This window comes from Callorhinchus milii, unplaced genomic scaffold (genome assembly GCF_018977255.1).
Source record: "Callorhinchus milii isolate IMCB2004 unplaced genomic scaffold, IMCB_Cmil_1.0 Scaffold3, whole genome shotgun sequence".
In the NCBI taxonomy this organism is placed as follows: domain Eukaryota; kingdom Metazoa; phylum Chordata; class Chondrichthyes; order Chimaeriformes; family Callorhinchidae; genus Callorhinchus; species Callorhinchus milii.
In genome coordinates, this window is record NW_024704744.1 from 71,307,873 (window position 1) to 71,335,455 (window position 27,583).

At 39.6% G+C, this 27,583-nt stretch overlaps 1 protein-coding gene across 1 annotated transcript in view; it reads left to right on the top strand.

Moving 5' to 3' along the window:
* The window catches only part of LOC103179222 (son of sevenless homolog 1), a 62,765-nt gene that overhangs the window by 7,122 nt on the left and 28,060 nt on the right, over positions 1-27,583 (top strand). Inside the window, 3 exon segments of the mRNA XM_007894384.2 lie at positions 21,777-21,902; positions 23,571-23,702; positions 25,455-25,619. Of these exon segments, the coding sequence (XP_007892575.2) occupies positions 21,777-21,902; positions 23,571-23,702; positions 25,455-25,619 (423 nt within the window).

Genomic DNA, 27,583 nt, shown 5'->3' on the forward strand with positions numbered 1-27,583 from the left:
AGAATTCTGACATCCAATCAATAGAACTAAAGATGTACATATAGTCGAATTTTGGTAGTAAACTAGGGCTAAGTTCATCAGGAAGTAACATATTACTGTTTGGTTGTGGAAAGTCTTCATTAAAAACTGGCAGGTCAACAGCCTCCAGATAATTTGAAAGCTTTAACATTCAACTTTTGTTGGCTTGTAGATTGATTTTAAGAGTGTGTTCAGATTAAATTTATAACGTGGCCCTACAGAGTCATTTTTCACACCTTTACTGAACTTAATTATTGAGTCGAGTCTTCCGATAAAGATCCTTTTCATGGCTTCCTTCGGCACAACATAGGTGGTATTCACTCATTAAAAACTAGGAAGCTTTCAGTTTGAAACTTATCTGTAATGAAATACTTTCATCCACAAAACATAATCAATTCACTTTACATTATATTCAGTGAAGCGCATTGAGTTGTCTTGAACATATGATAGGGTGCTATATCAAATGCAAGGATTATTAAACTCAAGGGCTGTTGCGATTGCGTGTTTTGCTTTTATTAGTGAGGTGTCCTCATTATTGAGATGGGTTTTGGTTACCATCTCTTAAATAATCCCTCAAAAGCAAAACAATAATAAATTGGTCATTTTCAATCTACGACTGTGGGACACTGCTGTGCGCAATTGGCTGCCGCGTTTCGACCACAAATATATGGTCAATTCACTTTACGGTCTATTCTGTGAAGTGCTTTGAGAAGTTGAGAAGATGAGAAAAGTGCTATATCAAATGCAAGATTATTATAAATAGGAGAGAAACACGGACTGACAAAGTGAATTGACTAGTGAATTTCCCTCACTGCTGAGGTGCCCACTAGTGAGGTTTAGTTGTAGTTAATTTTAGCTGGGGCAATGGGAGCATTTCAGTTGGTTTCAGTTTCTTTTGGGTTTGGGAAGAGAAAAAATAGACAAGGTCGCATTTCTGAACACTAACTGTGACTTCTGCTGAAAAATGCCTGTGGTACAACATTGGGCTTGACTGATGTCTTCTGCGCAATTGACACTTCTCCGGACTCTCATTTAGGTACCAGAGTGCTTCTGGCACTCATCAAACTCTATACTAGCATTAGTTAGCATTTTTAGGAGAAAAGGGAAGAAAGTGAAGTGGATGGGGATTTTTTTACCAAATCGTTTTGTAAGATAGACCTCAAAAACAAATTGGTAGTTTTTTTATTTACGTGTAGAACTGAAAAATGCAGAAGAATACTTCTTCCTCATTCTCTTCCTGTGTACTGCAGTGGTACTTTAAAAAAAGTGGGCCGCAACCTTCAGTATTTTTTTTCCTATCATTGATCAGGAAACGCCTTACCTGTTGCTGAGTTTGAATAGTTCTGCCAAACACTTGCACATGTAGACTTTTTCAAGCTTTATTTTTTTATCCAAAATCTCATCTGTATTATTCAAAGCGCATGCTTCTGTTATTATATTCAAAAGGAGCCATTTCTATTTGAACCAAGCCTTGTTTTACAAGCTTGAATGTTGCATCTTACCTACCTGAATGGCAAAGAGATACGCATTTATTTTTTTCCCCCAGTTCAAATGCCTTCTCATGTTACCACCTAGTCTAGGTGTGGGTTAAGTGCCTACAGCTCCCTGTCCCCAGGACAAAATCAATGCAAGCTGGGTTTTTCCTGCATATATACTTATAGAGGGCTTTCTGGGTTTAGCTGTTTTGAATCCATCCCTGGGCTTGTCTCAAGCATGAGCTCCCATTGAAATCAATGAACGTGTTTCAGTGGATCGATAGACTGTCACTATAAACTGGTTACCAGAGCAGCTGGACAGGATAGCAGAGAACCAAAATGACATGTCGCCACATTGTGGTACGTAAATATCCTGTAAAATGAAGATAATGGACACTCTTTTTTGCCCCTGTGCAGCCACAATTCACACTCAGCTGAGTATTAACTTCTTTGTATAATTTACTTGTGCGCTCATTGTTTTTTTAACAAAACGAGAATAATGCCAAAGGATGTTTGCAAAGAAATACTCTTCCCTAACCCTTTGCTTCTCCTTCCATTGGGAGGTTGAGGCTGAATCATTGTGTTAGGTACTTGTATCAAGATTTTACCATCCAATGCTTCTAATTGGTTGTACCAACAGAAAGAGAAATTACATCATTGTGATATTCATGTTGATCCAATGCATATGGGATGGAGGTGACTTTACATATGTGGCTGTGTGGAATTACACCGAAATCAATAATGATAAAAAGCCTGCAGCTAAATTATTTGAAAAGGACAAAAAAACATAGAACAGTGTTCTAATATTCAGGAACACTTCTTACTCCTACTATGCTATTTAGTCCACCTAATTCCAACTCCCAGCTCGGGGGCACAGGCTTAATTGTGCAGAGCTTTGGGACGTCTTTCTGACATGAAAGGAGCTATATAAATGTAATTTATTCTTGTTAGTTGCATTCCCAGTTTGATTTAAGGTATGAGATGCACAACGTCATCACAGGGTCTTCATGTCAGCTTATATGGCACATTATTATAACAATAATACTTAAATTGACATAGCGTTTTTCATATCAGAAGGACATCTCTGAGATTTCACCCTGCATGAATGGTGCTATATAAATGCAAGTTGTTTCAAAGCACTTCACAGCATAAGCTTTAAAGTGTGATGATTTGTTCATAGGCAAAAGTGACATCCAATTTGCACACAGCAATGCCCAACAAACAGCCATGAAATGAATAACCAATTTTATTTGGAGGATTATTGGCCAGGACATTGGAGAAAGTCCCTTTTCTATTCGAATGGGGCCTTGGTTTCACATCTCTTCTGAAAGACATCATCTCCATCAATCAATAAACCCTGAGCACCACATTGGAGTGTCATTTGCTTGATCCCACAACCTTCTGACTCAGTGACGAGAGTGCTACCACTGAGCCAGGCTGACACACTGATATTCAAGGTCTGCAGTGTATTGGAAGAAGAGAAAGAGTTTGCTCCAGTATAATTAAAATAACATTGCTTGCATTTAATATTGTGGCTTTCACGTATAGAAGGCATCCCGTAATGCTTCACAGGATCCACTCTGTGTAGTGACTGTGCGTTTTGTCGGTGAATGAATAATAAAAAACTGGTAGAGAAAGGGATGGAGAAACTGAGGCATAACGTGGAATAGTTGCTACTTATTCTACAACCCGCATACATAACATTTGTTGGTGTAAGTACTGCCTCTTGTTACTTAATTGGAAAATAGGAACAGGAGTAGGTCATTTGGCCTATTAAGCCTGTCTCGCCACTTTCCAAGATCACAGCTGATCCTCAATTCATTTCCACCTCCCCATCCTCTCTCCATATCCCTCGATACCCCTGTCTATCAAATATTTATCAATTTTTCTTTTAAATACTTCAATTGACTACTCCACTGCGCTCTGCGGGAGTGAATCCCACCCTTGCATCAGTTGTTGGATGAAACCATTTTTCCTTATTTGAATTTTTAAACTGTTTCGCCATGAGTTTTAGACTGTAGTCTCTTGTCCTCAATTCTCAGCGGAGAAAACATTTGCTCACAAGTCAGCCTTTCAAATCCCTTTATAATTTTATACACCTTGATCAGATCAGCCTACTCCTGTGTTCAGCCAGTGAGTGCACCAATGAGAGTGTTGTGCAAGCAGAGTTGCTGTTCTTACTAACAGACACTTAATTTTGAAGATTTGGTTCTACACCTGCTTGAGAGAAGGTAGTTTCTTCTGGTGTCAAGGCCAACAATCCCCCAAATAATAAAAAAAATGGTTATTTGTTTCATGGCTGTTTGTGGGACATTGCTGTGCACAAATTAGTTGCCGCTAACGCCCACAAATACACAGTCGTCATGCAAAGATTATTATCTGTAGCTGCTTCTCCGGAATGTCGCCAGACTACGGCACTACCTCACCCCTCACGCTGCTGAAACTCTGGTCCACGCCTTTATCACCTCAAGGCTGGACTATGGGAACTCTCTCCTCGCCGGCCTTCCCGCCACCTGCCTCCACACGCTGCAGGTCATTCAAAACTGCAGCTCGTGTACTGTCCCGCACCAGGCTTCAGGACCACATCACTCCCACCCTCGCTCACCTCCACTGGCTCCCCATCCCCCAGAGGATTGAATTCAAGATCCTCATCCTCACCTACAAGGCCATTCACGGCCTTGCTCCCTCCTACCTCTCTGACCTACTATCCCCCTACCTACCCGCCCGTACCCTCCATTCCTCTGACTCCGGTCTGCTCCACATCCCCCGCCCCAACCGCCCTACCATCGGTGGCCGGGCCTTCAGCCTCTCAGCCCCAAAGCTCTGGAACTCTATCCCCCAGTGCCTTCGCCACTTCCTCCCTTTCCTCCTTCAAGGCCGGTCTCAAGACCTTTCTCTTTGACCGAGCCTTCAGCTCCCCTCTCGACTCTCTACCCCATCCTCGCTCCCTCCCTTCCCTCCCCTCACTCTGGCCATTTCCCCCCTGCTCAGGTCCTGACCCAACTGTACAGCGCCTTGGGACGTCCTCCCAACGTGAAAGGCGCTCAATAAATGGAATCTTGTTGTTGTTGTTTATGCTGCATTTATATTGCAGGGTACTGTGGAGTCATTTCTATTTGAACCAACTCTGCAATACCATTAGGCTACTGGTGCAGTAGATTACGCTGGAGGTCGGAATCCACATCTCCAGTGAAACACAGAAACTGCGGTGCTTGCACAAACTTGTGCATGTGCTGTTGGCTCCAAAGTTGTGAATTAGAACCCTTTGCTACTTCAGTTTGTGAGGGAGTCTGTAGAAACCAGTGATACAAGCACTTTGCACAGCCTGATGATTTTGTCTCGCACTGTTGAAGGCAGTGGCAACAACGACAACAAAATTTTACATTTGTAAAGCGGGGAGGACGTCGCCAGGCGCTGAACATTCGGGGATCAGGACCCGAGCGTGTGGGGGGATGGGAGAGGGTTAGGATGACGGAGGACAGAGAGGTAAGAGAGAAGCTGAAGGCACGGTCGAAAAGGAGGGACTTGAGTTGTGCCTTGAAGGAGACAAGGGAGGGAGCAAGGCGAAGAGATTGTGGGGGGTAGAGTTCCAAAGGGTGGGGGCAGAGAGGCTGAAAGCCCAGCCACCGATGGTAGGGTGGGTTGGATGGGAGACATGGAGCAGGCTAGCGCCTGCTGAACGGAATGAGTGGTCAGGTTGATAGGGGTCAGCAGGTCAAAGAGGTAGGAGGGGACAAGGCCGTGGAGGGCCTTGAAAGTGAGGACAAGGATTTTGAATTCTATCCTCTGAGGGATGGAGAGTCAGTGTAGCTGGATGAGTGTGGGGGTGATGGGGTCAAAGAGCCTGGTGCGGGAGAGGACACAAGCTGCAGAGTTCTAGATGATCTGCAGTTTGTGGAGGGAAGAGTTGGGGAGGCCGACCAGGAGGGAATTTCCATAGTTGAGCCTTGAGGTGACGAATGCGTGTATGAGGGTTTTGGCGGCCTGAGGGGTGAGGCAGTGGCGGAGTCGGGCAATGTTGTGGAGGTGGGGGAAGGCAGAGTGGGTCATGGCACGGATATGGGGGAGAAAGGAGTGTTGAGGATCGAACAAGATGCCAAAGTTCCTGACTGGCTTGGTGAGGTGGAATGTGCGTCCATGGATGCTGTTGCTGCCGGTGCCTGAGGTGCAGAGGGCCTCGGTCTTGCTGACATTCAGCTGTATAAAGTTGGCTCTCATCCAGGAATTGATATCTGACAGACAGTCTGTAAGGACGTCAGTTGTCCTGGAATCGAGGGTGGAGGCAGAGAGAGTTGGGTGTCATCTGCGTACATGTGGAAGTTGACTCCATATCAGCGGACGGTGTCACCCAGGGGGAGCATGTAGAGGTTGAAGAGGAGGGGATGGGTCCAGGGAAGGTTTTTTCAGGATCGGGTGATTATTAGCTGTTTTTAGGGGAATGAGAACAGTGCCAGATAATAGGAAGCGATTGATGGTGTCCGATAGTAAGGGAATGAGCCAGAGTAGTAAGGGGAAAGAACAAGTGAGGACCTGGAGATTGGCACAAATTGGCCTGTCGCGTTTCGCCTGCAAAATATACACCGCAACATCACTTTACAGTATATTCTGTGACGTGCTTTGAGAACTTCTTGACAGTATAATACACACTATCAAAAACAAGTATTTTTGTATTATGCATGAGCTATTATGAACTGTGTATTAGCAGTAGAGAAGTCGAGGTAATGTTTCATCATTTGACAAATGTAAAAATATGTAACGAGGAGATTAAGCAATACATTTGTGATAGAGGCGTTCATCTTTTCCTCATCCTTGCAGATTTGTATTGCCCTATCAGATTATCATTTATGGTCTGGATAGCTTCCGGCGAGTGATTTTTTTTATTTCTGCAATACTGACAAATCTGTTACAATCTTTCTGGAATGTGGAGGATATAATAATCCTTGCATTTAATATATCATCTTATCACATTGTCATATCTCAAAGTGCTTCAGAATTTTCTGTAAAGTGTAATGATTGTATGTTATGTATCAAGTAAAACTACTTTATAGTCAAGATTTGTCGCAGTTTAGCAGATTTCATAAAGATTGAATCAGATGGCTGAGTGCTTGAAATTTTAAAAGATCAGTTTTAGTGTATGAAAAACTAACAAACACTTTAAAAATAACTGCTCAAAGATTTAAAGATTTCTCTGTGATAAAGCAGAAAGTTAGACAACCTTTGGTCTTCCTAATTTGTTTTTTTATAAAAAAGTATTCTTCAAGTCCATTACTCATAAAGTTCCTTGCACTCAAAGGTCTACCTCTGATTTCTTATGAACAGCATTCAGTGCTGTGTATCTATTTGATATGCAGTCCTACAGATTGTGTCCTATGGCCTGGTTTGTGGCATCAGTGCTGATACAGAATGGGAAAAGAGGGGTCATGTGACACTAGAGTTGCACAAAAATCTCTTAAAACCACACTTTCCCTTTTTTTTTGCATTTTCTTTTTACCATCATTTGAAGATGTACTTAGAGGTTAACATTTAAAGATTAGGGATCAGCATACCTAATGTTTTACTTTTGAGCTTCATTTATTGCTATACTGTTCAGATGGATAGACTTGAAAACTGTTCAGTATTTGCGATTTATTTCTTGTTTGTATTGACATCTTTAGGATTATCTATGGATTTTTGTTTTGCGGGGAATATATTTTGATTAAAGAATGCTTTATTTTGCAAATTCATCCATGAGAACTGAAAAAAAGTAGACCCTACCAATAGAAAGGCCTATTTTTTTACTCTGCTTTTGGCCACCTTCCTTTAAACTCCATTTTTTCAGTCACTTTCCCTCAGAGTATTCAATCATGTGAGAGTTTGTACCCTTTAAAATGAATAATGGCAGTAGTAAATTTTAGAAACCATGCAGGCTGATCAAAGGCATGAAACATTTTGTTTGGTTTAATGTGAAGGTTTCATTTTTAACAGGTGCAGAATTACTTTCATACTGACTTGTGGCATTATAAATCTACTGTTTGTGCAGTAGATGTACAAAATTCACCTGACATCTTTAGGATGTAATGTTAAACTGAGGTCTGTCGGCCTACTCGGGTGGATGTTAAAGATCCCCAGGCATAAGTCGAAAAGAGAAGGGAGTTTCTCCTGGTATCCAGGCCAACAATCCACATTCCAACATTTTAGGTTTCCACGTAAAACGAGATTTTTTTCTAAACTTAAGTTTTTATTATCTCAGTTCACTTTACAGTATATTTTGTGAAGGGCTTTGAGACGTCTCGAAGACATGATAAGGCGCTATATCAAATGCAAGGATTGTTATCTCTTAGTAGATTAGGTAGCAGCTTGGCTCTGTTGGTAACGCTCTTGCCTTATGAGTCAAAAGATTGTGGGTTTAAGCCTCATGTCAGTACTTTGAGTTCATAATACTAATCGTTGCCTTCTTCACGTTTTCTAGAAGTCTCAAAGCGCTTCACAGAATATACTGTAAAGTGAATTGACTGTATATTTGTGGGTGAAATGCGGCAGCCAAATTGTACTCAGCAGTGTCCCACAAACAGTTGTGGATTGAAGCGACCAATTTATTATTGGGTTTTTTCTTGAGAGATTATTATCAGGCGTGTGGAGTAAGGAAACTTGCCCAAGGTTTCACTCTGTCGGGAATCGAACCCAGGTCTCATGCTTGAGAGGCGAGCGCTCTAACCACTGAGCTACAGTACTCCACAAATGGAGTACTGGTTGACATTTCTGATGCCAATATTGGGGACTGCTGTTAGAGGTGCTGCCCTAAGATCCCTAAGAAACTGCCCTGAGATCTAAAACCAAACCCTGTCTGCCTGTTCAGGTGGATTTTAAATATTCATGGCACTGTTTGAAAAGTGAAGGATGTTTCTCTTTGTGTTCTGGCCAACAATCTCCCAGATAAAATTAGTTATTCACTTTACAGCTGTTTGTGGGATATTGTAGGTAACTGTGGCAGCCAATTTGCACACAGCAAATAGTTACTGTACTTTACAGTAAATCATGTGAATTGATTTGAGAGGTTGAGAAAATGTGGTGAAGTGCTATATTAATGCAAGGATTATTGTATCATCATGTCAGCTCATAATTGATTTGATCGCATTACTTCCTGTACTGGTTAAGGACAAGTTTGTAGGGCTATGGGAGAGAGATGGGGAGTGGGATTGATTTGGATAGCGCTTTTCAAAGAGCCGGCACAGACACGATGGGCTGAATAACCTCCTTCTGTGCTGTATATTTCTATGGTTCTATGGTACTCTTGCTAACAATGTAAGTATTTATTGAGTCTCCATATTATAAAAGCCTGAAAAGGTTTAAGTTTTAACAGATGCGTGTTACTTTTTAACAGTGTTTACATCTCCCTCTTGTGAAGCTACATGCTTTTTGTGATTGAATAATGCTTTTACTGTTTGTGAAATTGAAAGAGTATTAGAAAAACAAAAGCTAGTAAATTGTGTGCAAGGGAAGACTGAAGAAAGTGAGGAGTTCCATGATTGTGGAGCTCTGGGGAAAATTGAATTAGGCCTAGATTTAGTGAGACTCCAAAGAGGTTTGATTTCAACACAGTAAGAACACAAAGAGGAGGAAGCTTGATAGATGCAAAAGAAAATGAAGAGCAGCAGTGACCATAGTACTTAATATGGATTGTCAAGAGTATGGCAAGGAGGGAGGTCAGAGGTGATGGAAGGGTTACCTTTCATATAACAAACCTATTTTATATCCTATCCAGGAGTACTAGAGAATATTGGGTGAGTTTCTCCAAATATGGAAGCAGTATTCAAATCTTGGATGAACTTGAGCTTTAGAACAAGCTTAAACATGTTGAGTAAATAAGTGTTTGGCACAAAAGGTAATACTGAACTTCTTGGAACTTGCTTCAGCAATGGATATGTTAAAATCCACTTCAGGTCAAAGATGATAGTGAGACCTGGAATATCAATAGATTGATGATTAAGAGCGAACAATCAAAGCTGAACCATGACAGTTGCTGGTTCAACTGCAAGAAACCTGACAAGAGTGAAGAATGAGGATTGCCCTCTTAGGGCATGGAGATCGAGATGTAGTTATTGGATTGTGAGAGAAAGGGCTTGATGGGCTTATGATTAGAAGGAAGTTAATTAATTAATGAAAGCAGAAATGGTTGGTTGGTGAGTAGAGGAATTCATTGCTAAGGAGAAGAGGGAACTGTGGGAAGAGAGCACAGATCCATGAGTATCCTCAAAGTTTATCTAAAAAACAGTCCAAAGTCAATTCCAGTGCACACAAAGTGATTTTGAGAGGAAAGTAGGTCGCTGAGATGGTAAAAAGAAATGCTCAGTACCATATCTACAGGACCTGGTACTTGGAAATGACCATTCAGTCAAATTGTTCAGATTCATGCGTGCCTACAGTTCCAATGGGGTGGAGGGGGGGAAGGGTCATTGTATCTTGTCGCCAAAAATGTTCCTCTTCGGACAGTGAGCACAAGCTGGCTAATTGAATGGGTGTCTGTTCGATGTTGAGTAGCATTATGCAGTAGGAATACTGGCTGATTTATCTTCTTCCCCGCTCCCTCCCCAACTGACCCAACTGATACAAGCTGTTGTGAAGTACTGATAAATAGTTACGTATGAAATGGCATATGTAGAGATGAGGTTTATTGTCTGTTCAAATCTGCTTGGCCGAAGCCAAAAATGTTTTTCTTGACGTCAATTTTTGACCTATTAGATCCTGAAGACTAAAGAATTGTCACTTTAGAACTGTCTGAATCTGATCCCTCCAAATGATCCTTTGAGTATTTTCATGACTAAAAAGCAAATATTCGGGTTTCAGCCTCTAAAGGACACCGTGTCTGTTTTTAAATATACCCATTTTGTTGTTATACTTCCCTTTCTCAGATTTCATGAAGTACCTAGTTACTATTGCATTAGTGAAGCCAGCTCTCTCCACTTTTACATCACCAAAGTTTGAATAGTGTTTAGACATTGAAATATGAAGTGGCAGAAGATTCAGTACAGCTGTGCAGTGATTTACTGATGTCTGAGCCCTCATTGCAGATTTACTTAAAATTGACCTACCTTCAAGCCAGCATCAAAATGTTCTCGTTTTGGGGTTGTGGGGGTGGGTCAGCTGGGTCACCATGCTTAAGAGTAGCTAAAACAAACAATTCCATCCAATCCACCTATAATGCACAGCCTCAATTGGGAATAGTTGTAGCTTAGTATGAGATCGCAGAACATCGTAAGGCTGAGGAAAATCCCACCTATTTCCCATCTTGAATGCTGAGCTAACTGGTGGAATTGGTGGTGAATGTCCCCAAGTCTAATCATCGTTCTGCATGACTCAAGAGAAGATATTGAGGGAATTGATTGGAAGATACAAGGGGCACCTATCCCAATTCTTGATTCTTATCAGTACCTTGGGGTCATGGTGGACACCAGAATTTGCCTGGATACTGTCCTGTAGACACAGGAGAGTACACTGAGACAGGGCAAAGGGAACTTCGGTCGTGCTAGTCTGTTTTCAAAGGCAGCAGGGTCCCAATGCAGGTTAAGCTTGTGGCATACAAGACCTGTGGGGAAACAGTCCTCCTTGAAATGTCCTCCTCATATGCAGGTCACTAATAATAATTATCCTTTGTATTTGGTATAGAACCTTAACACATCAGAAAGACCGCTCCAAGAGCTTCACAGGATTTATTGTGAAATGGACTGTGTATTTGTAGGCATATGAGGCAGCTCAATTATGCACAGTAATGTCCCACAAACAGCCATGGAATGAATGAACCTTTTTTATTTGGGGAGATTGTTGGCCAGGATACAATGAGAAATTCTTCTCTTTTTGAATAGTGCCATGGGATCTTTAACGTCCAGGCAGATGTTATATTGTACTGTATGTACAAGCTACAAATGAAGTCTTCACAACTGACCTCTAACTATATTGTCTTCATCTAGCAGGAATATGTGACTGTTCTTTGTATTTATGTGAGACCAGTAGATATAGGCATGCATGACTGTTGCTATATGTGGTCTTCGGTTTCAAGCTTAGCTGTTGAACTTGAAACTAAATGTTTGGAGAGATCCTTATTGCTGTGGTATTACTTATTTCAAATTGAGAAGATTGTGGATATAGAATGCAGTGGAATAATCTGACCTACGAGAATGGGTGCTCGCCAAAAAGCTGTCTCCATATGCTTTTCTACTGTCCTGAAATATAATTGGGCTTGGCAAGTGGATGCAACTTGCAGCTTACTTGAAAGTAACCAAATGCTCAACTGGAAGTTATCCAGATGAACAATAAATATTGAAGTTTGACTAAATTAGGGAACAAAATGCCTGGATTCAACACAGCCAATTTCTAAAATGTAAGCTGTTAATTGTAAAAGATGTACCTTATTTTTCACTTTGCTCATTTTTAGCACAAAAAGACTTTTTTGTTCATAGACTTTAGTAGTCATTAAGCATCTCCTGCCTTGGATAATCGCTATCTGGATTCCACCAGGGAATTTGTTTCATGCCTTTTGGGTTTTATTCTGCAGAATGATGTGCAGGCCTACACTGGCAAATTTGCATTTCAAGAGCAAATTCCGAGCATTTCTTTGGCTTCCTTTGTGCTGTACACCCCCAATCCCCAAGCAGCAAGGCCACAAGCCATGGTGGGCCTGTGTTGGTACTGTACATTAGTTTGGCAAGTTACTTTGTTTGACTGTAAATGTTATTGCTAGTGCCAACTGCCTAATGATATAAGCTTGTTTCAAGAGTGTATTGATGCATTCCTTTGATCGTGTTCCAAATGCTTCAAAATGAAGAACCCCTTTGTATATTTAGACATGCCTACTTTTCTTCAGTTTTTTTATTAACACTTTCCTTTTTTGGTTCCCCTTTAATTTTATTCTCCCCACTGCTAGAAGGCATTGATTCTTGTTGGGTTGCTGGTATAGTTCGAAGAGTACCAAGAGTCCTCCATGATCTTACTTGAGTAGCTAATTTTCTCATAAGCTATTCAACCATAAGGAGCATTCCAACCAAGCCAACCCTATTCTCATCTGGAATGAGAATTCTGGACGACATTGGCATCCCACAAAATATCACCAAGTCCATTTGTTTGGGCGTTGCAATGCTTCATTATTTGAGTTGTATTTCCTTATACAAAACATGTCAGAACATCTCAAAGTGTTTCACAAGACTTCTGCTGTAAAGTGTGATCATTATGTGTAGCCTAATGTGGGTGTCATTGTGCACAGAATTTCTCAAACAGTCATGAACATGGGCCAAATGAGAAACAGTTTTCCAAAGAAATTCTATGCAATGGAATTCTATGCAATAGAATTTCTTTGGAAAAACTGTTTCTCATTTGGTCATGATGAGTAAATTAATATCTTTATAAATGTATGCTGTATTTATTATATGTTGTCTCAAGAGCGATATTTAACTAGTAGGACATTAGACCTTTACTTGGTTCATTCACTCTGCCAATAACTTGCACCGAGAAATGAAATTTGAATGATAATAATCCTTTTGGTTGTTATTGCACTATTTCAGAGTAGCTCTGTGTTGAAATGAAACTGTTCTCCTGTTTGTTCAGTTCTGCAAATTTCCTGGAACCTGATGACACAATATTACTATACTTTTGTGTATTCATACAGCTGCATGTTTGTTACATTATATTGTATTTTCAGTTTTCATTCTTCCTAAAGGCAGCATTTTATTTTCAATTATTGATTCTGGCAGTTGCATTAGAGTGAATTTATAAAGAAGATTGTTGGCATAGCTGGTCTGTTTCAAAGTTTGAATTGCCTACTCCTGAGTGGTTTAATGGTCAAATGGAAAAATGTTCAGTAAAAATACAAGAGGTGGTTTGCTCTGCTTTGAACTTTAGTGCAGACTTGATGGGTCGAATGGCCTCCTTCTGTACTCTACATTTCAATGATTCTTAAAGTACTTAAAGTATTCAAAGAATTGTAACAATTAGGAATAACAGCACAAAAAATGTTAACCACACAAATGCTAAAGTTCTGAAGGCTTGTTTCAAGGAAATGAGAAGTTCGGTTATAGCAGAAGCAGTTCTGGGTAAAATGAAGAAAAGTTTTAAGTAAGGATAGATATTTTTAACATGAGTTGCCCCTGTGATTCTTTTCTGGAAGGACAATACTGTAAAATTCCAGATGAATTTTCCAGAAACCAGTGTTTAGCAGGATTTGCAGTGACTGGTTGCAGCCAATAAAATAGTTAAATCCTGTGGTTTGAGTCGCGGCTTGTATGAACTGTTTCCAGTGATACTGAGACAAATGCATTTTGAAAGACAAAGTGCATTTAAAGATCCTTTCACGTATGCTGTACGTGCCTTGGTGAGATCACATCTGGAGCCCTGCATGCAAATAGGCACAGTTGTTGGAAGAGGAGTGGAGAGTTGCCAATTTAATCCTAGAATTTAGGGTTCAAGCAATGAGGAAAGGTTACCAACCAAAGAATTTATAATTAATAAAAGGCATGATGGAAATATTTGTTTATGAAGAGTTTGAAAAATTTGGATTCAAATGCATTTTTATACATGTTCAAACTACATGACCAAAGGGGTTATGCCTTCAAAATGTGGACAGTAATAGTAATCCTTGCATTTGATATTGTGCCTAATCACATTGTATGACTCAAAGCACTTAATAGGATTTACTGTAGAGTGTAGTGATTGTATTTTGTAGGTGCCATCCAATTTGTGCACAGCAGTGTCCCACAAAGTGCCACAAAGTGAATAACCAATTTTATCTGGGGAATGCTGGCCAGCACACTAGGAGAAACTTCTTTCTCTTTTCAAATAGTGCCATAGGATCTTTATCAAACACCTGAACAGGCAGACTGCACCTCGGTTTAAAATCTTATCCGAAAGATGGTGCTTCCAACAATGCAGGCTTCCCCAAGGATTGTAATGTAGTGTCAGCCTAGAGCCTGTGAGTTCAAATTCTCGACGTGAGGTTGAACCCACAACCTTCAGAATCAGAGGTGAGTGCTTTTAACTGGGAAATGTATGAGAATTTTTTAAAGACAACAATGATGTGTATGTGAACAAGCTACTTGTAAAAATGGTGGAACAAGAAACGACAAAGGATTTGAAAACTAGACAAATTTCCGCCCACAAAAAGAATTCAGGGTTGTTGGATTTAGAGATGGTTATATACAGTAAAAGGAAATGTCTTCACGATCCTTCAATTTGGGTAAGCAATCATCTTCTGCTTTACTGCCTGAAATTATTTCGTAAAATTGATAATCTCTTAATTGTATTCAGTCATTCCTCCTAAAGAAGACGCCATTTCTTTTTCTTTTTTCTCATAAGAGAATAATTTTATCTAGCTTACCCATTTTATCTACCTCGAAAGATGGAAAGGACCCATTAGGCTTCAAGCCAAATATCTTCCAGTCCTAAGTCCAGTGCTCAATTATCGAGCTATGTGGGATGTCCAGTATATAGAAGTTAAGTTAGAATAGCAATGTTATTTTCAATACAGTGAAAGAAGAATGTAAAGGAAGGTGCATTTGAACCTGGGTTGTGGAACGTGCAGAGGAGTAGTGATAATTACCAGTAACAATGAAGCTGCAATGCAAATCAATTTTTAGCCACATTTGAATCTTTCAAATCATTACCAACGCATGCACCATCACAAGGTTAACTCCAAGGTCATACCTAGAATAAATATCCCCCTATGGCACATGTTTGTAAAAGTACAAAATTATTGTAGGGTTTGGAAAGAGTTAAATAAGATAAAAGGCCTAAAACATTGGAAGTTGAAATTCCACTGGACAATGAAGTTACTGACCTTGCCAGCGTGGATGTAATGTAGAGAAATATGAGCCCTGTAAAACGGATTCTTCTGTTCTGCCTCAGATCGAGCAAATTATGGTATTCCTCCATTTGATGATTGTGACCACGAATTATCTCAATACTCGTCTACAGAAAAAAGAAAAAAATGAGGTTCCCCTTAAAGAAAACTACATTGGTTCTCCATTTTAGGAAGTCCAGTGAGAAAGACAACCATGATGAATCAATTGTTAAATTGCCTTGCCTTTCAGGATATTTTTTTTTGGTCAGCTGGGTGTCTGTGACATATGAAGAAACCCACTTCACCATGCTTGAGAGTATAATAATATAAGTATAATAATCCTTGCATTTATTTGGTATAGCGTGTTTTCGAAACATCTCAAAACGCTTCACAGAATATTCTGTAAAGTGAATTGACTATATTTTGTGGGCGAAACGCGGCAACTGCTATTTTGCAAATAGCAGTGTCCCAGATAAAGTGACCAGATTATTATTAGTAGTAGTAGTATCCAAACCAAGCTGAGATTTCCATGCATCCCACCTCACATGGAAATTCCAGATTTAGATTGTTGGAATGGAATGCACATTTCATAATATTCTCTCCCTGGAGGAATGCTTCCTGCTTACCTAATTCTGGAGAGTATTCAGCACAGGTTTGAAGAGCCAAGGCTTGGGGACCCCAGTATGTTTGTTGGGGACGACTGGAGTCTAACCAGCTAATGCTGTATAGCTTGCCATTGATATTGCTGACCGGCAAGCTTTCCCGCTGCTTGTCCAGCTTGGACCACCCTACCTGTTAGGGCTGCTCCAGTATAATAAAATAGCATTGCTTGCATTTGATTTTGTGGCTTTCACATCAAGAAGACGTCTCACAATGAATCACTAAAGTGTAGGTGCAACAATTTTGAGCTATATTGTTTTACCGCTCTTAATAAGAATAATTTTGTTTAATCTTAATTATTTTCAGACTCTATTGAAAAGGCTAATGTGAGCGGCAGTGAATGGGCTTCTCCTAATAAGTATGTTACTAACGGGAAAGAGTGATACAAGAGCACTGGTTTGATGTTGGTGATGCCATGATGACCTCGTCAATCCTATGACAGTTCCACTATATGAAAGATTTGTTCCTTCATGTCATGCCAGTTCTTCTCTTATGTTCCAGGCCAAAACCACTTCACCTTTCTATATCTGTTAAAATATCCTTTGCGATTTATCCAAACAAATTTTGTTCACTCTGATCAACAAAAAATAATTCTCTTATTATCTGAGAAATGTTTAGGGTGGTGCTTTCTGTTTCAAATATTGCCCCCCAGAAATAATATACAGGAGACAAATCTATTATAATGGGATCATCTGGATCCCAAATAGCTTTGTTAAGAAAAATAGCAGACTTTTGGGTTGCCAGTTCACCGCTGATGTTGTTGCTTGCTTTGCACAAGATGTGTCACAGAAATCACTTTCTGTGTGTTATGCATGCGCAAAAAATACTGTGAACATCATATCCACTACGATTCTTACATATAGCGCACACATGCAGAAAGTGACTTCATTGGCACCTGACTACCTGGAAATTGACCACTTTGTAAAGCGGAAAGCAGGCCAATCGGCGCTGGAAGCTAGAGGTGCAAGCATGGGTCCATTATAGACCCTCTAAGTGAACCCGAGATCAAAATGGGAATGTTTCAACGGAGCAGCCCTTCAGTTAGAAAAAAATGTGCTGTATATATTTTAAAGAGAAATCCTTGTATTTTGAGGATCATTCAAACTTGAGCTAATATGAGCTCTCTACGTGAGAGAGAAATTTTAACAGGCTTCTTGAAAATTTTCAACTCTTGTTTCTTAAAAAATATTAATCTGAAAAAATATTAATCTAAAGAGAATTACAGATGTGATGACTGAATGCAAGTAGTCCCAAAACTATCTATTTTTCAAACTTAGTAAATGTTGTTATTTTGGGAGGAATTATTTAACAAGGTAGTTTAAATCTTCATCTTATGAGTGGCTTACGTTTTGTTCTACTCCTATCCAAACAGTGGAAGCATGAAAGCCAAAGTTGTACGCCCAACAATATGCACACTTACCACTGTTAAACAGTTGAATGTGATGTGTTCCAATGCAATTACCTGTCCCCACTTAGCCAAGAAATATATGAATTACAAACACAATGTATCTGAGAAAAGTTGAGAATACAAAGGAAAGTGAGAAAGGCAGTGCCTAGGCAAAGGCACACCGAATGCCTAAAAAGCAGGCCTGAACTTGGTGGTTTATGAAACACGTAATCTTGTTGTATCTTGTTTTTACCACTCAGCAGATTTTATGAGTTTGGTGTATTTTAAAGTGAGATAGCAAAATATGGGGATTTATGGATTCGTTTAGCCAAAGAATAAAGAGTTATAACTGGTAGATAATGTTGATATGGCAATGAGAGATTAAAAAGTGATTTTCATTGGATATTGATGTGTGATGATCTATCATGAGATGTGCAATGCATTTTTTTAAGTTGAATGCTTCAAGAAATGAACAATACAAATCAGTACAAATGTTTAATGCATACATCATTATCATTGATCAGTGAATGAACGTACATTTTCAACTTGTAACTGCTTGAGTGATACATCAGAAATACAGTATTTTAAAAATTCTAGATAATTGACTCCATTCTGGAAATCGAATTGTCTGATGTCTACCAACTAAAACAGTAGAAATTGTTCAACTAAAGCTAACTAAACTGATAAAAACATCTTTATCTGGACCCAAATGTGGGTTTGGAGGGGCGCAACAAATGTTTAGTATTGTGATTGTGTTCTAGGAAGGATATGTGCAGTATCTTACAAATTTATTGCATATTTCATCCTGTTTTTGTAAACAGATATTTCATATACTGTTGTGCTGAAACTCTGGTCCACACCTTAATCCCCTCAAGGCTGGACTATGGGAACTCTCTCCTCGCCGGCCTTCCCGGCACCTCCCTCCACAAGCTGCAGGTCATTCAGAACTCTGCAGCTCGTGTACTGTCCCGCACCAGGCTTCGGGACCACATCACTCCCACCCTCGCTCGCCTCCACTGGCTCCCCATCCCCCAGAGGATCGAATTCAAGATCCTCATCCTCACCTACAAGGCCATTCACGGCCTTGCTCCCTCCTACCTCTCCGACCTACTATCCCCCTACCTACCTCCCCGTACCCTCCGTTCCTCCGGCTCCGGTCTGCTCCACATCCCCCGCCCCAACCGCCCTACCATCGGTGGCCGGGTCTTCAGCCTCTCAGCCCCCAGGCTCTGGAACTCCATCCCCCAGTGCCTTCGCCGCCTCCTCCCTTTCCTCCTTCAAGGCCGATCTCAAGACCTTTCTCTTTGACCGTGCCTTCAGCTCCCCTCTCGACTTTCTACCCCCTCCTCACCCCCTCCCTTCCCTCCCCTCACCCTGACCATTTCCCCCCAATGCTCGAGTCCTGACCCAACTGTACAGCGCCTTGGGACGTCCTCCCGACGTGAAAGGCGCTCTATAAATGGAATCTTGTTGTTGTTGTTGAAATTGGGCTTGGAAATAGAAAATTATGGACATTGTGTCTGTCTATTATGAGTTAAAACAGAGTTAAAGCTCTTTCTATTCTGCGCCAAAATATATATGTATAAAATCTGTCTTTCAGAAGCATCCCTTTGTGTTCTTTCTTCTTCCCACACTGGGCATCCATGTGGCATCATTGACATTGCAATCCGTTGCCTGTTTTGTGCTACAAGTCTGTGCTTTCTGTCTTGTGAATTCATTCTTTCAGGCTACGATTGCACACGTTTTTCATGCGGAATCCTACAGCAGCAAAAGAGGAAATTTTATCGGTCTGTTCTAGGTTAAAAAGTTGCAACTTGTTTTAAGCTGGTCGAGCTAATGACACTAAACAAATGTATAAATCCAATATTAGACTCCTCTTTCTTCATTGGTCCTTGGGACACCAAATGTTTTGTTATGCAAGTTTTAAATATCAAAGTTATTTTATACTGTACTTGTACGTTTGTTACTTTTTCTATATTGAGAGATCTATGATGTACCTGGGGTTATGTTTTCTTAAAAGAAAACTCTACAAATGTTATTTTGGAAAATTTGGACAAGGTGATGAAATTGACTTCAGTTTTTCTTCCTTTTGTGTATAAATATCAGCAGATATTGTTGTCTCTGATTGTTATCTTCATTTCTGATGCAATGTATCTACCTAATGTTTGAGAACCCTCATCCTGTTTGCATCAAAACATTTTTTTTCAATTTGTTGAAAGTAAGTTTTAACCCCTTTTTTCATTTCCATTTGTAAACAAAGCTTGAATGTGCCTTTATCTACAGATCTAAATTTCCAAATGGCAAGTATGTTTACAAATATACTAGTAATGAAAAAATGTTGAATTCAAGCACTGTATGACACATGACTAGATTCTACTTCATGCTTTTAACTGTGTGAATTGCACGGCAGAGCAGTATAAGGTTGATATTCTGCAAAGATGAGAACAAATGAGTCCAAACCCCTCTTGTGATCTTGTTGCCATAAAGCCTAAAAATACACTTTTGTGTGTGATGCAATCACAACAATGTCACCAGTTTTATGCAGGAAAGGATGTAGCTACTAAGTCAAATGTAGCATGTCACATGTCAATATTGATTGGTTTGATTCTATTTGTCATTGGCTACAATATTTAACAAACTGAATACTTTTTCACACAATGTACTTATACATCTAGTATACCAGAAATCGTTTTCTTTCATTCGGTGTAATATATATGGTAGTTAGCTATTATCATTCGAACTGTGTGTAACAAAAAGAGACAACAGTAAACTGACATTTGACAGTTATCAGTTTCTGAAATAGCTAAAATCTTTTCTCCCCTATCAGTTTGTCAATATTAACTTTCATTCATTTTAAAAACTGCAATTCTTTTAAAATGTACATTTTACTCCTGGCCTAAACAAGTCATGCCATTAACATAACAATATTAAATTTGTTTTCTTCGAGTTTTAGTTACTTAAGAAAAAAAGAAAAACTATTTAGAACTTAATATGTGAAGTTCAAGTTACCTTTGTGTTTGAGTTATCTTAAAGCCAAAATGTCAACCAGAATTTCCACAAATAATGACTTTGAAAAATGTACATCTGAAGGTGACCACTGGGATCAAAATGTGTTTGGCATTTGTAATATAAGTGTTTGTGGCATTTTATCGTTCAGCTTCAGAAAATTCCTGATTGTGCTAACCAGATATATACTGCATATACATGTATACTGCATATACAGAAAGAAGGATAATAATAATACTTGCATTTGATATAACGCCTTATCATGTCTTCTAGATGTTCCAAAGCGCTTCACAGAATATATTGTAAAGTGAATTGACTGTATATTTTGTGGGTGAAACGCAGCAGCCAATTGAAGGAACTATTTATTAATATTAAGCTATGATAGTTTAACAAGGAGGTTATTATTGTGCAACATAAATTACTGCACTGTCTATGCTTTCTTTAAAAAGAGGTAATGTATTACCTGGTGAGATATTTACTGATTTGCTTAGTTAGTACTGACTATTCTTGGCTTGTTGCCTACTCGTCTCCGTCCAGGCTGTAAAATACCTAGATTTTATGTCCAGATTCGTACTATCTGAAGGGAGTAAAAGTAAGGATATAATTCCAGATGATAGGAACATTTTAATATTTGCATTATGTAATTTTGCCCATTGAGAAACATCAATGTATTGCTGTCTACGTGTAACAGTGATACTAACTAAGCGACATAAGAAAGTCTCTTTGTGGAAAGCTCTATCCATACAACAGAAAAAAGATGGTTGACACAAGTGATGACTGGCTTTTCCCAATAGTCTGTGGTTCGTTTGCTTAGAACTTTTTCTGATCCTCAGAAGTATCCCTTAAACTCCTTAGCATTTTGGGAAGAGTCTGCAGAATTTAAGCTTATTCCCAACAGAAGCACAATGGTACATTTATATTGCCATATATTCATGCTTTGAAAACTTAAATAACACGTTTAGCACATGCGGAAATGTACCTGAGATTTTCAAGAATAAAGGCTGGACAAAGAACTATATTCACCTCTCATCACCTCCCCTTGAACATCTCTCACAGCAACAGAATGCCGCGCATATCCCCACTTTAAATGAACCTTTGTAAAGGCATCTGTGCTCTGCTTTCCTGCACTATATTTTGGCTGCAATCACAATGCTTCTCCTGATGCAACACTAGTTTTACTTGGCTCCTTAGAATTCCATTCTATGAAAAATATATAATGAACATTTTATTGTTATCCTGTTTTTGTGTGTTCATAGTTATAAGGTATTTTGTTAGTTTTGTTTCCTGCAGATCTAAAATGTAAGATTTTAAAATGTCATAAAAACACATTATTATTGAGGTGTCAGATATTGTCATAACATAATGAATTAGAGCTGGCTAGGTCTTTTTTTCCACAAGCAGTAATTGGATTCATGTTTCCTGCTGATAGGTGCAGCAACAAGTTCATCCTCAACTTAAAGCTAATGATCTTGCAATGAAGTATATTGAAGAGCTAATTCTACAGCTACTAAGCATGCTCTGTCTAGCCCAGCCTCGTAGTGTCCAAGATGTGGAGGTAGGCTGTGGTTAATCAGTTACAAATATCTGCACTGTATAACAAGATTCTCCTGTATTTTGTTTATAAAATCTGTACATTGCAGTTATGATGTATTAACCAAAGTTAATTTTGAAAATAAGATACCTTATAAGGGTTCAAGTTGTAGAATACACTTTGTAATGTTTATCTGATATGCTTTGCTTCTGATGTTCACTGAAAAAATCGTCATAAAATATCAACAGGATAGAAACTTGCCTCTTGTACATGATGGCTCTACAGTTAAAATCCCATGCTTTTGGCCATCCCACCTGACTTAAATAAATTTGTACTGTGCATGTCAATCTGATAATCATATTGAAATTTTAAAATCTTATAAACTTGTGACTTCCAATTTTATTTCAGATACTGTTAATGTTGTATTGCTGCACAAAACTAAGATTTTGAAGTGTTTAAAGTCATACTTTATAAAGGTGTCATAAACACCTGGACTTGCTAACAATAAAGATTGCATGTGTGATATTGGAGGCCATAGCATGACATGTATTTTTTGGTAGAGCAGAACTAAAGTAGCTTTTACTACGCTCACTCAGGGTTTGCATTTGTAGTAATTGTTGTTAACCCAAGAAAATGTTTAATTGCTAAATAGAAGTATTTAAGATTATTTACTTTAACATAAAAAAGAGACCTCTGCTGGGCAAAGTGTATAATTGTTTTTGGACACTTTCCAAAAGGATTTCATTAAAACATGCTTAATCAGCATTAGATTCAGTTGGGCTGTGCTTTAGAGCTATTGTTTTTAATAGAATTCAGCACAAGTCACCGGTCAGTTTTTAGAATAGTGTGTAATAATGGGAAAGTCTGTGTTAATCCTTCCACTGGCCAGGCCTGGTTTTCCAAATGCTTTCAAAATACAGTCAAACCTGTTAAAGCACCCACCTTTGTTCAGCAACAGTCTGCTGTCAACAACCACCCCGGAACAGTCCTAACCAATTTGCATAATAAACCACCTCAATTCAAAAACCACCTGCCTAACGCAAATAGTGGCCACTTTTTTTTAGTACTGGCAGTGTTTTGGCACACCCTTTGCAGCCGCCAGATTTGGTGCAGTGGGCTGCTCAGCGTGATGATGGCGCGCACGAGGAGTTAAACGCTCTTTGGAACTTCATCCCAGACTCTCTGACCCAACCCCCTCCACCTTTAAGCCCTGCCTTAAGATTCTCTTCCACACTTTATCTCCCCACTCCTGCCCCCTCCACCCTCCCCAAAAAAGCTTTGTTACCCAATTAGCTATGTGAACCACTTTGAAACATCCTCCCTGATGAGAAAGATGCAATGTAAACTGTTGTGTCCAGAATTTGGCAAACTGTTGAATTCAGTTTTTTCTCTCGTTCTTATATTTCCAGATAACTGTCTTCAAAATTTAAGCTGTATTTGAGAATTTGCCAAATCTTGAATGCTCTAAACTGTTATGTTAATAGAGTAATCCAAGTCCCAGGTGACATTTCTCTCCATAGATTTTGCAGTTAAAAGCCTAATTGAAAATGTGTTAAAATCCACAATTCAGAATTATTAGTACTTCAAAGCATTTTCTCCTCGCCCTCAATGGTGTTCCAATTGAAATATGGGGAAAAAAGCTATGGCATTCATTTCACGGAAAGTTTGAGCAGCTCTTTGTCTGTCCTTCAGGAACGTGTGCAGAAAACATTCCCTCACCCAATAGACAAATGGGCCATAGCAGATGCACAATCTGCCATAGAAAAACGGAAGCGTAGAAATCCCCTTTTATTACCCGTTGACAAGATTCATCCTCTTCTAAAGGTAAGTCTTGCATAACTTTGAAAAAGTTTTCTTTGTCATGAGAAAGCTTTAGCAGTATAATGCATATAATTAAATGCTTTCATATCATCCTCCAATGCTTTTTAGAACTAGAAAGTTGGACATAAATGTTTGAGTCACATTGTTATACTTTGTACTGTTTATACTTTTATTTCTGATATGAGTGATGCAGACTACACCATGGTGACCTATTATTCAGATCAGGGTCCAAACTGTTATGATCATGATTTATGGAAGTCAATGAATCTGTAATACATGTTATACAAAGCTTATCATGTTGGAACCACATATTGTAGTTCAGTGTGACACTCCAGTGGGGGATCATTGCTTTCAGAGGTGCCATCTTTTGGGCAAGTCTGCTTGATCAGGTAGCCATAAAGAATCGCATAACCCAATTTTAAAAAAGAAGGGAGTTTTTCCATGGTGATCTGGCCAATAATCCTCCAGATAAAAATAATCTTTGATTGAAGAAAATCTTTAGATTAAAGAGTCATTTGCTTAATGGCTATTTGTTAGACCCATGTGCATAAATTGGCTGCTACGTCACTTCCAAATTTAAAATCCCTCCAGTTGACCTGTGAAGTACATGAGACATTTAAGTATTATTGGTGCTAAATCAAAATGCAACCATTTGATTCCCAATGGAAACTATAACCTCCAATGGCTTTCTTTTCCATGGCCAAAAGTTCACCTCTGGTGTGTTTTGTTACTCTCCTATTTATCATCCATGTGTTGCCCCATGGCAGCACTACCTGCAAGCGTAGGATCAGCTTATGTTTATCCATTGACTCGATTCTACCTCTGCCATTACCCTTGAGTCCAGGACTTGCTGTTCTGACTGACTTTCTGACAGTAAGCACTGGATGAACCGCAGGGTTTTTTTTACAGCTGAATGTCAACAAGACTGAATCTTGTTTTTCTTGTCATCACACTTCTGGCTGCATATTCGGAGTGAACAAGGTGGTGGTTGCCTGCCGGACTGAATTTTAAGCATCATGTCCTGTTCATAACCAAGACTATTTGGAACATTGTCTGCTTATGCCCTTACCTTAACCACACTGCTGGATTTCTTATTCATGCATTCATCATCTTGAGGGTAGATTTTTGTCAGTTCTCTCCTAGGTGGATTTCCAGCTTAACTTTTCTACAAGGTTTAATAAATCCAGAATTTTCAAGAGTTCTCTGTACTTCAGCAAGATCACAGTACCTAAGCATACTTAGCGTACTATGTTTGACATTATTGTCCTAGACTCCATTTATAATCTTGCCCTACCCTGCTTTTGCAATTTTTTGTATTCTGTACCCTCTGCTTTTGTCTAACTGATACAATTGTTCTTCATGCTTTGAATTTGAAGCATCCGTCATACACCAAATTCCCACCCTTAATGCCCCAACAATCATTCTAATTGTTTTTCTCCATTGAAATCGATTGCCTCTTGTTCTTGGCTGAGAATTGAATTGATGAGGTTAGCTCATAAGGTGTTTTCATACCATATGGGAAAGACAACCACATATTTGAAAACATCTTCAAGTGATGGTTTGCCTTGTTATTTTCTTCCCTTCTCCTATTAGTATTATGTAGAGAATGAAGAAAGCTTTATCAGGTAGAATCAAGTGCTCTGAGAAGCTGCTCACATGAAGGGAGCTATATAAATCCAAGTTGTGTTTTTGTTGTTGAATCTATGCTTTCCTCAATCCAAGACTCAACTATTACTGTTTTTCATCTACTTTCAGGAGGTTCTTGGTTATAAAGTCGACCACCAAGTTTCTGTTTACATTGTAGCAGTGTTGGAATACATCTCTGCTGACATCCTTAAACTAGCAGGAAATTATGTACGAAACATACGGCACTTTGAAATTACTCAACAAGACATTAAAGTGGCAATGTGTGCTGATAAGGTAGGAAAACTTCTAAACATACATTTTTAAAGAAAAACTTAAATGTTGTACTGGTTCGATTTACTCAAATGATTATATATTTTCGGCCCCTTATAACAACGCCTCCCCCCACCCCCTTGAAATTCCATTCAATTGTTTTTAAGGGTAGAGAGGTAAGGTTTAAGGACCAGGGATTGAATGGCTTGCTTTCTAGATGGTGTCTTCTGTGGATCTGTTATTTATTAAAATGCCTTACACGGGTTCCTATGTTTGATGAAACCTATTAGCATTGTTTGAGGATTGAGCACTTTTGAGATCCCATTTTAATTAAGACTCCAGATAGTATCTGAACTCTGTCAGTTTCAAGTTGAAGCTCAATAGTCTTTTGTTCCTCTTCTGATAATCTGAAGAAAAGCTTGGAGTGCCATAGCCAGAGTATCACAGATATCTTATGAAATTAAGATGCTGAGTTTCTTTTCTTGTCTGAATAGTGGTAAAATAATTGTTGTAATTAGCCTGTTATCAATTGGCATTAAAAAAAAGTTCATTCTACCTTATTTTATTGGGAAACCTCAAAAGCAATAGATTTTAAAATATTTTCTATTCTGCTATGTAGAATAGTCTCCGTGCATTTTAGCCAATTATTGTTTAGAATTTTTTGCTTTGGAAGAATGTTTTTTTGTCAAATCTGCCCTAATGCAGATAGTAAAAATCACCCCAAAGGTCCACTATTCTTTGCAGGCAGTACTGCTCAGCTGCGATCCTAGGAGATAGTACTAAAAAGGTAAGTTACTTGCTTATTATGGTTTCATTATTATTCAATTGGAAATTGTCTTCTGTATTTATGCCCCTATCCCATTTTACCTTGATAGTTAATTCATGTTCTTCAAAATTAATTTAATGATCCTTGCATTTGGTATAGCCTATTATCACATCATCTCATAGTGCTTCACAGGATACATGTAAAGTGTATTGACTGTATTTTATGGGGAAAAACCACAAAAAACGTAAAGTACCTTTCATGTCAGTAGGACGTCCCAAGGCGCTGAACAGTCAGAAATCAGAACCCGAGCGTGGGGGGCAGTGTTGGGATGAGGGAGGACAGAGGGGGTAGGAGGGCGGCTGAAGGCATGGTCAGAAAGAAGGGTCTTGAGTTGTGCCTTGAAGGAGGCAAGAGAAGGAGCATGGAGAAGGGATTGTGGGATGGAGGTCCAAAGAGTGGGGGCAGAGAGGCTGAAAGCCTGGTCGCCAATAGTAGTGCGGGTCTCCAGGAGACCTGGAACAGGTCGGAGCATGCTGATCGGAGGGAGTGGAGGTTGATAGGGAGTTAGCAGGTCAGAGATGTAGGAAGGGGCAAGGCCGTGGAGGACAAGGATTTTTAATTCTATCCTGGGTATCGAGTGCATGGGGAACCAGTGGAGCCGGGCGAGGGTGGGGTCATGGAGCCTGGTTTAGCCTCATGGGAGAGGACATGAGCTGCAAAGTTCTGGATGATCTGCAGCTTGTGGAGGGAAGAGTTGTGGAAACCGACAAGGAGGGAATTTCCGTAGTCAAGCCTTGAGGTGGGGAATGCAATGTATGAGGGTTTTGGAGGCCTGAGGGTTGAGGCAGTAGTGGAGTTGGGCAATGTTGCGGAGGTAAGGGAAGACAGAACGGCAAAGATATGGGGGAGAAAGGAGAGTTGAGGGGTGAACAAGACGCCCAGGTTCCTAACTGGTTTGGTGAGGTGGATTGTGCAACCTTGGATGCTGATGTTGCCAGTGCCTGAGGTGCTGAGGCGCTGGCGTGAGCTAATCAGGAGCACCTCGGTCTTGCTGACATTCAGCTGTAGAAAGTTGTCTCTCATCCAGGACTTGATGTTGAACAGACAAGTCTGTCATGACGTCAGTTGTCCTGGAATCGAGGATGGAGGCAGAGAGATAGAGTTGGGTGTCATCTGTGTACATGTGGAAGTTGACCCCATGTCTGTGGATGATATCACCAAT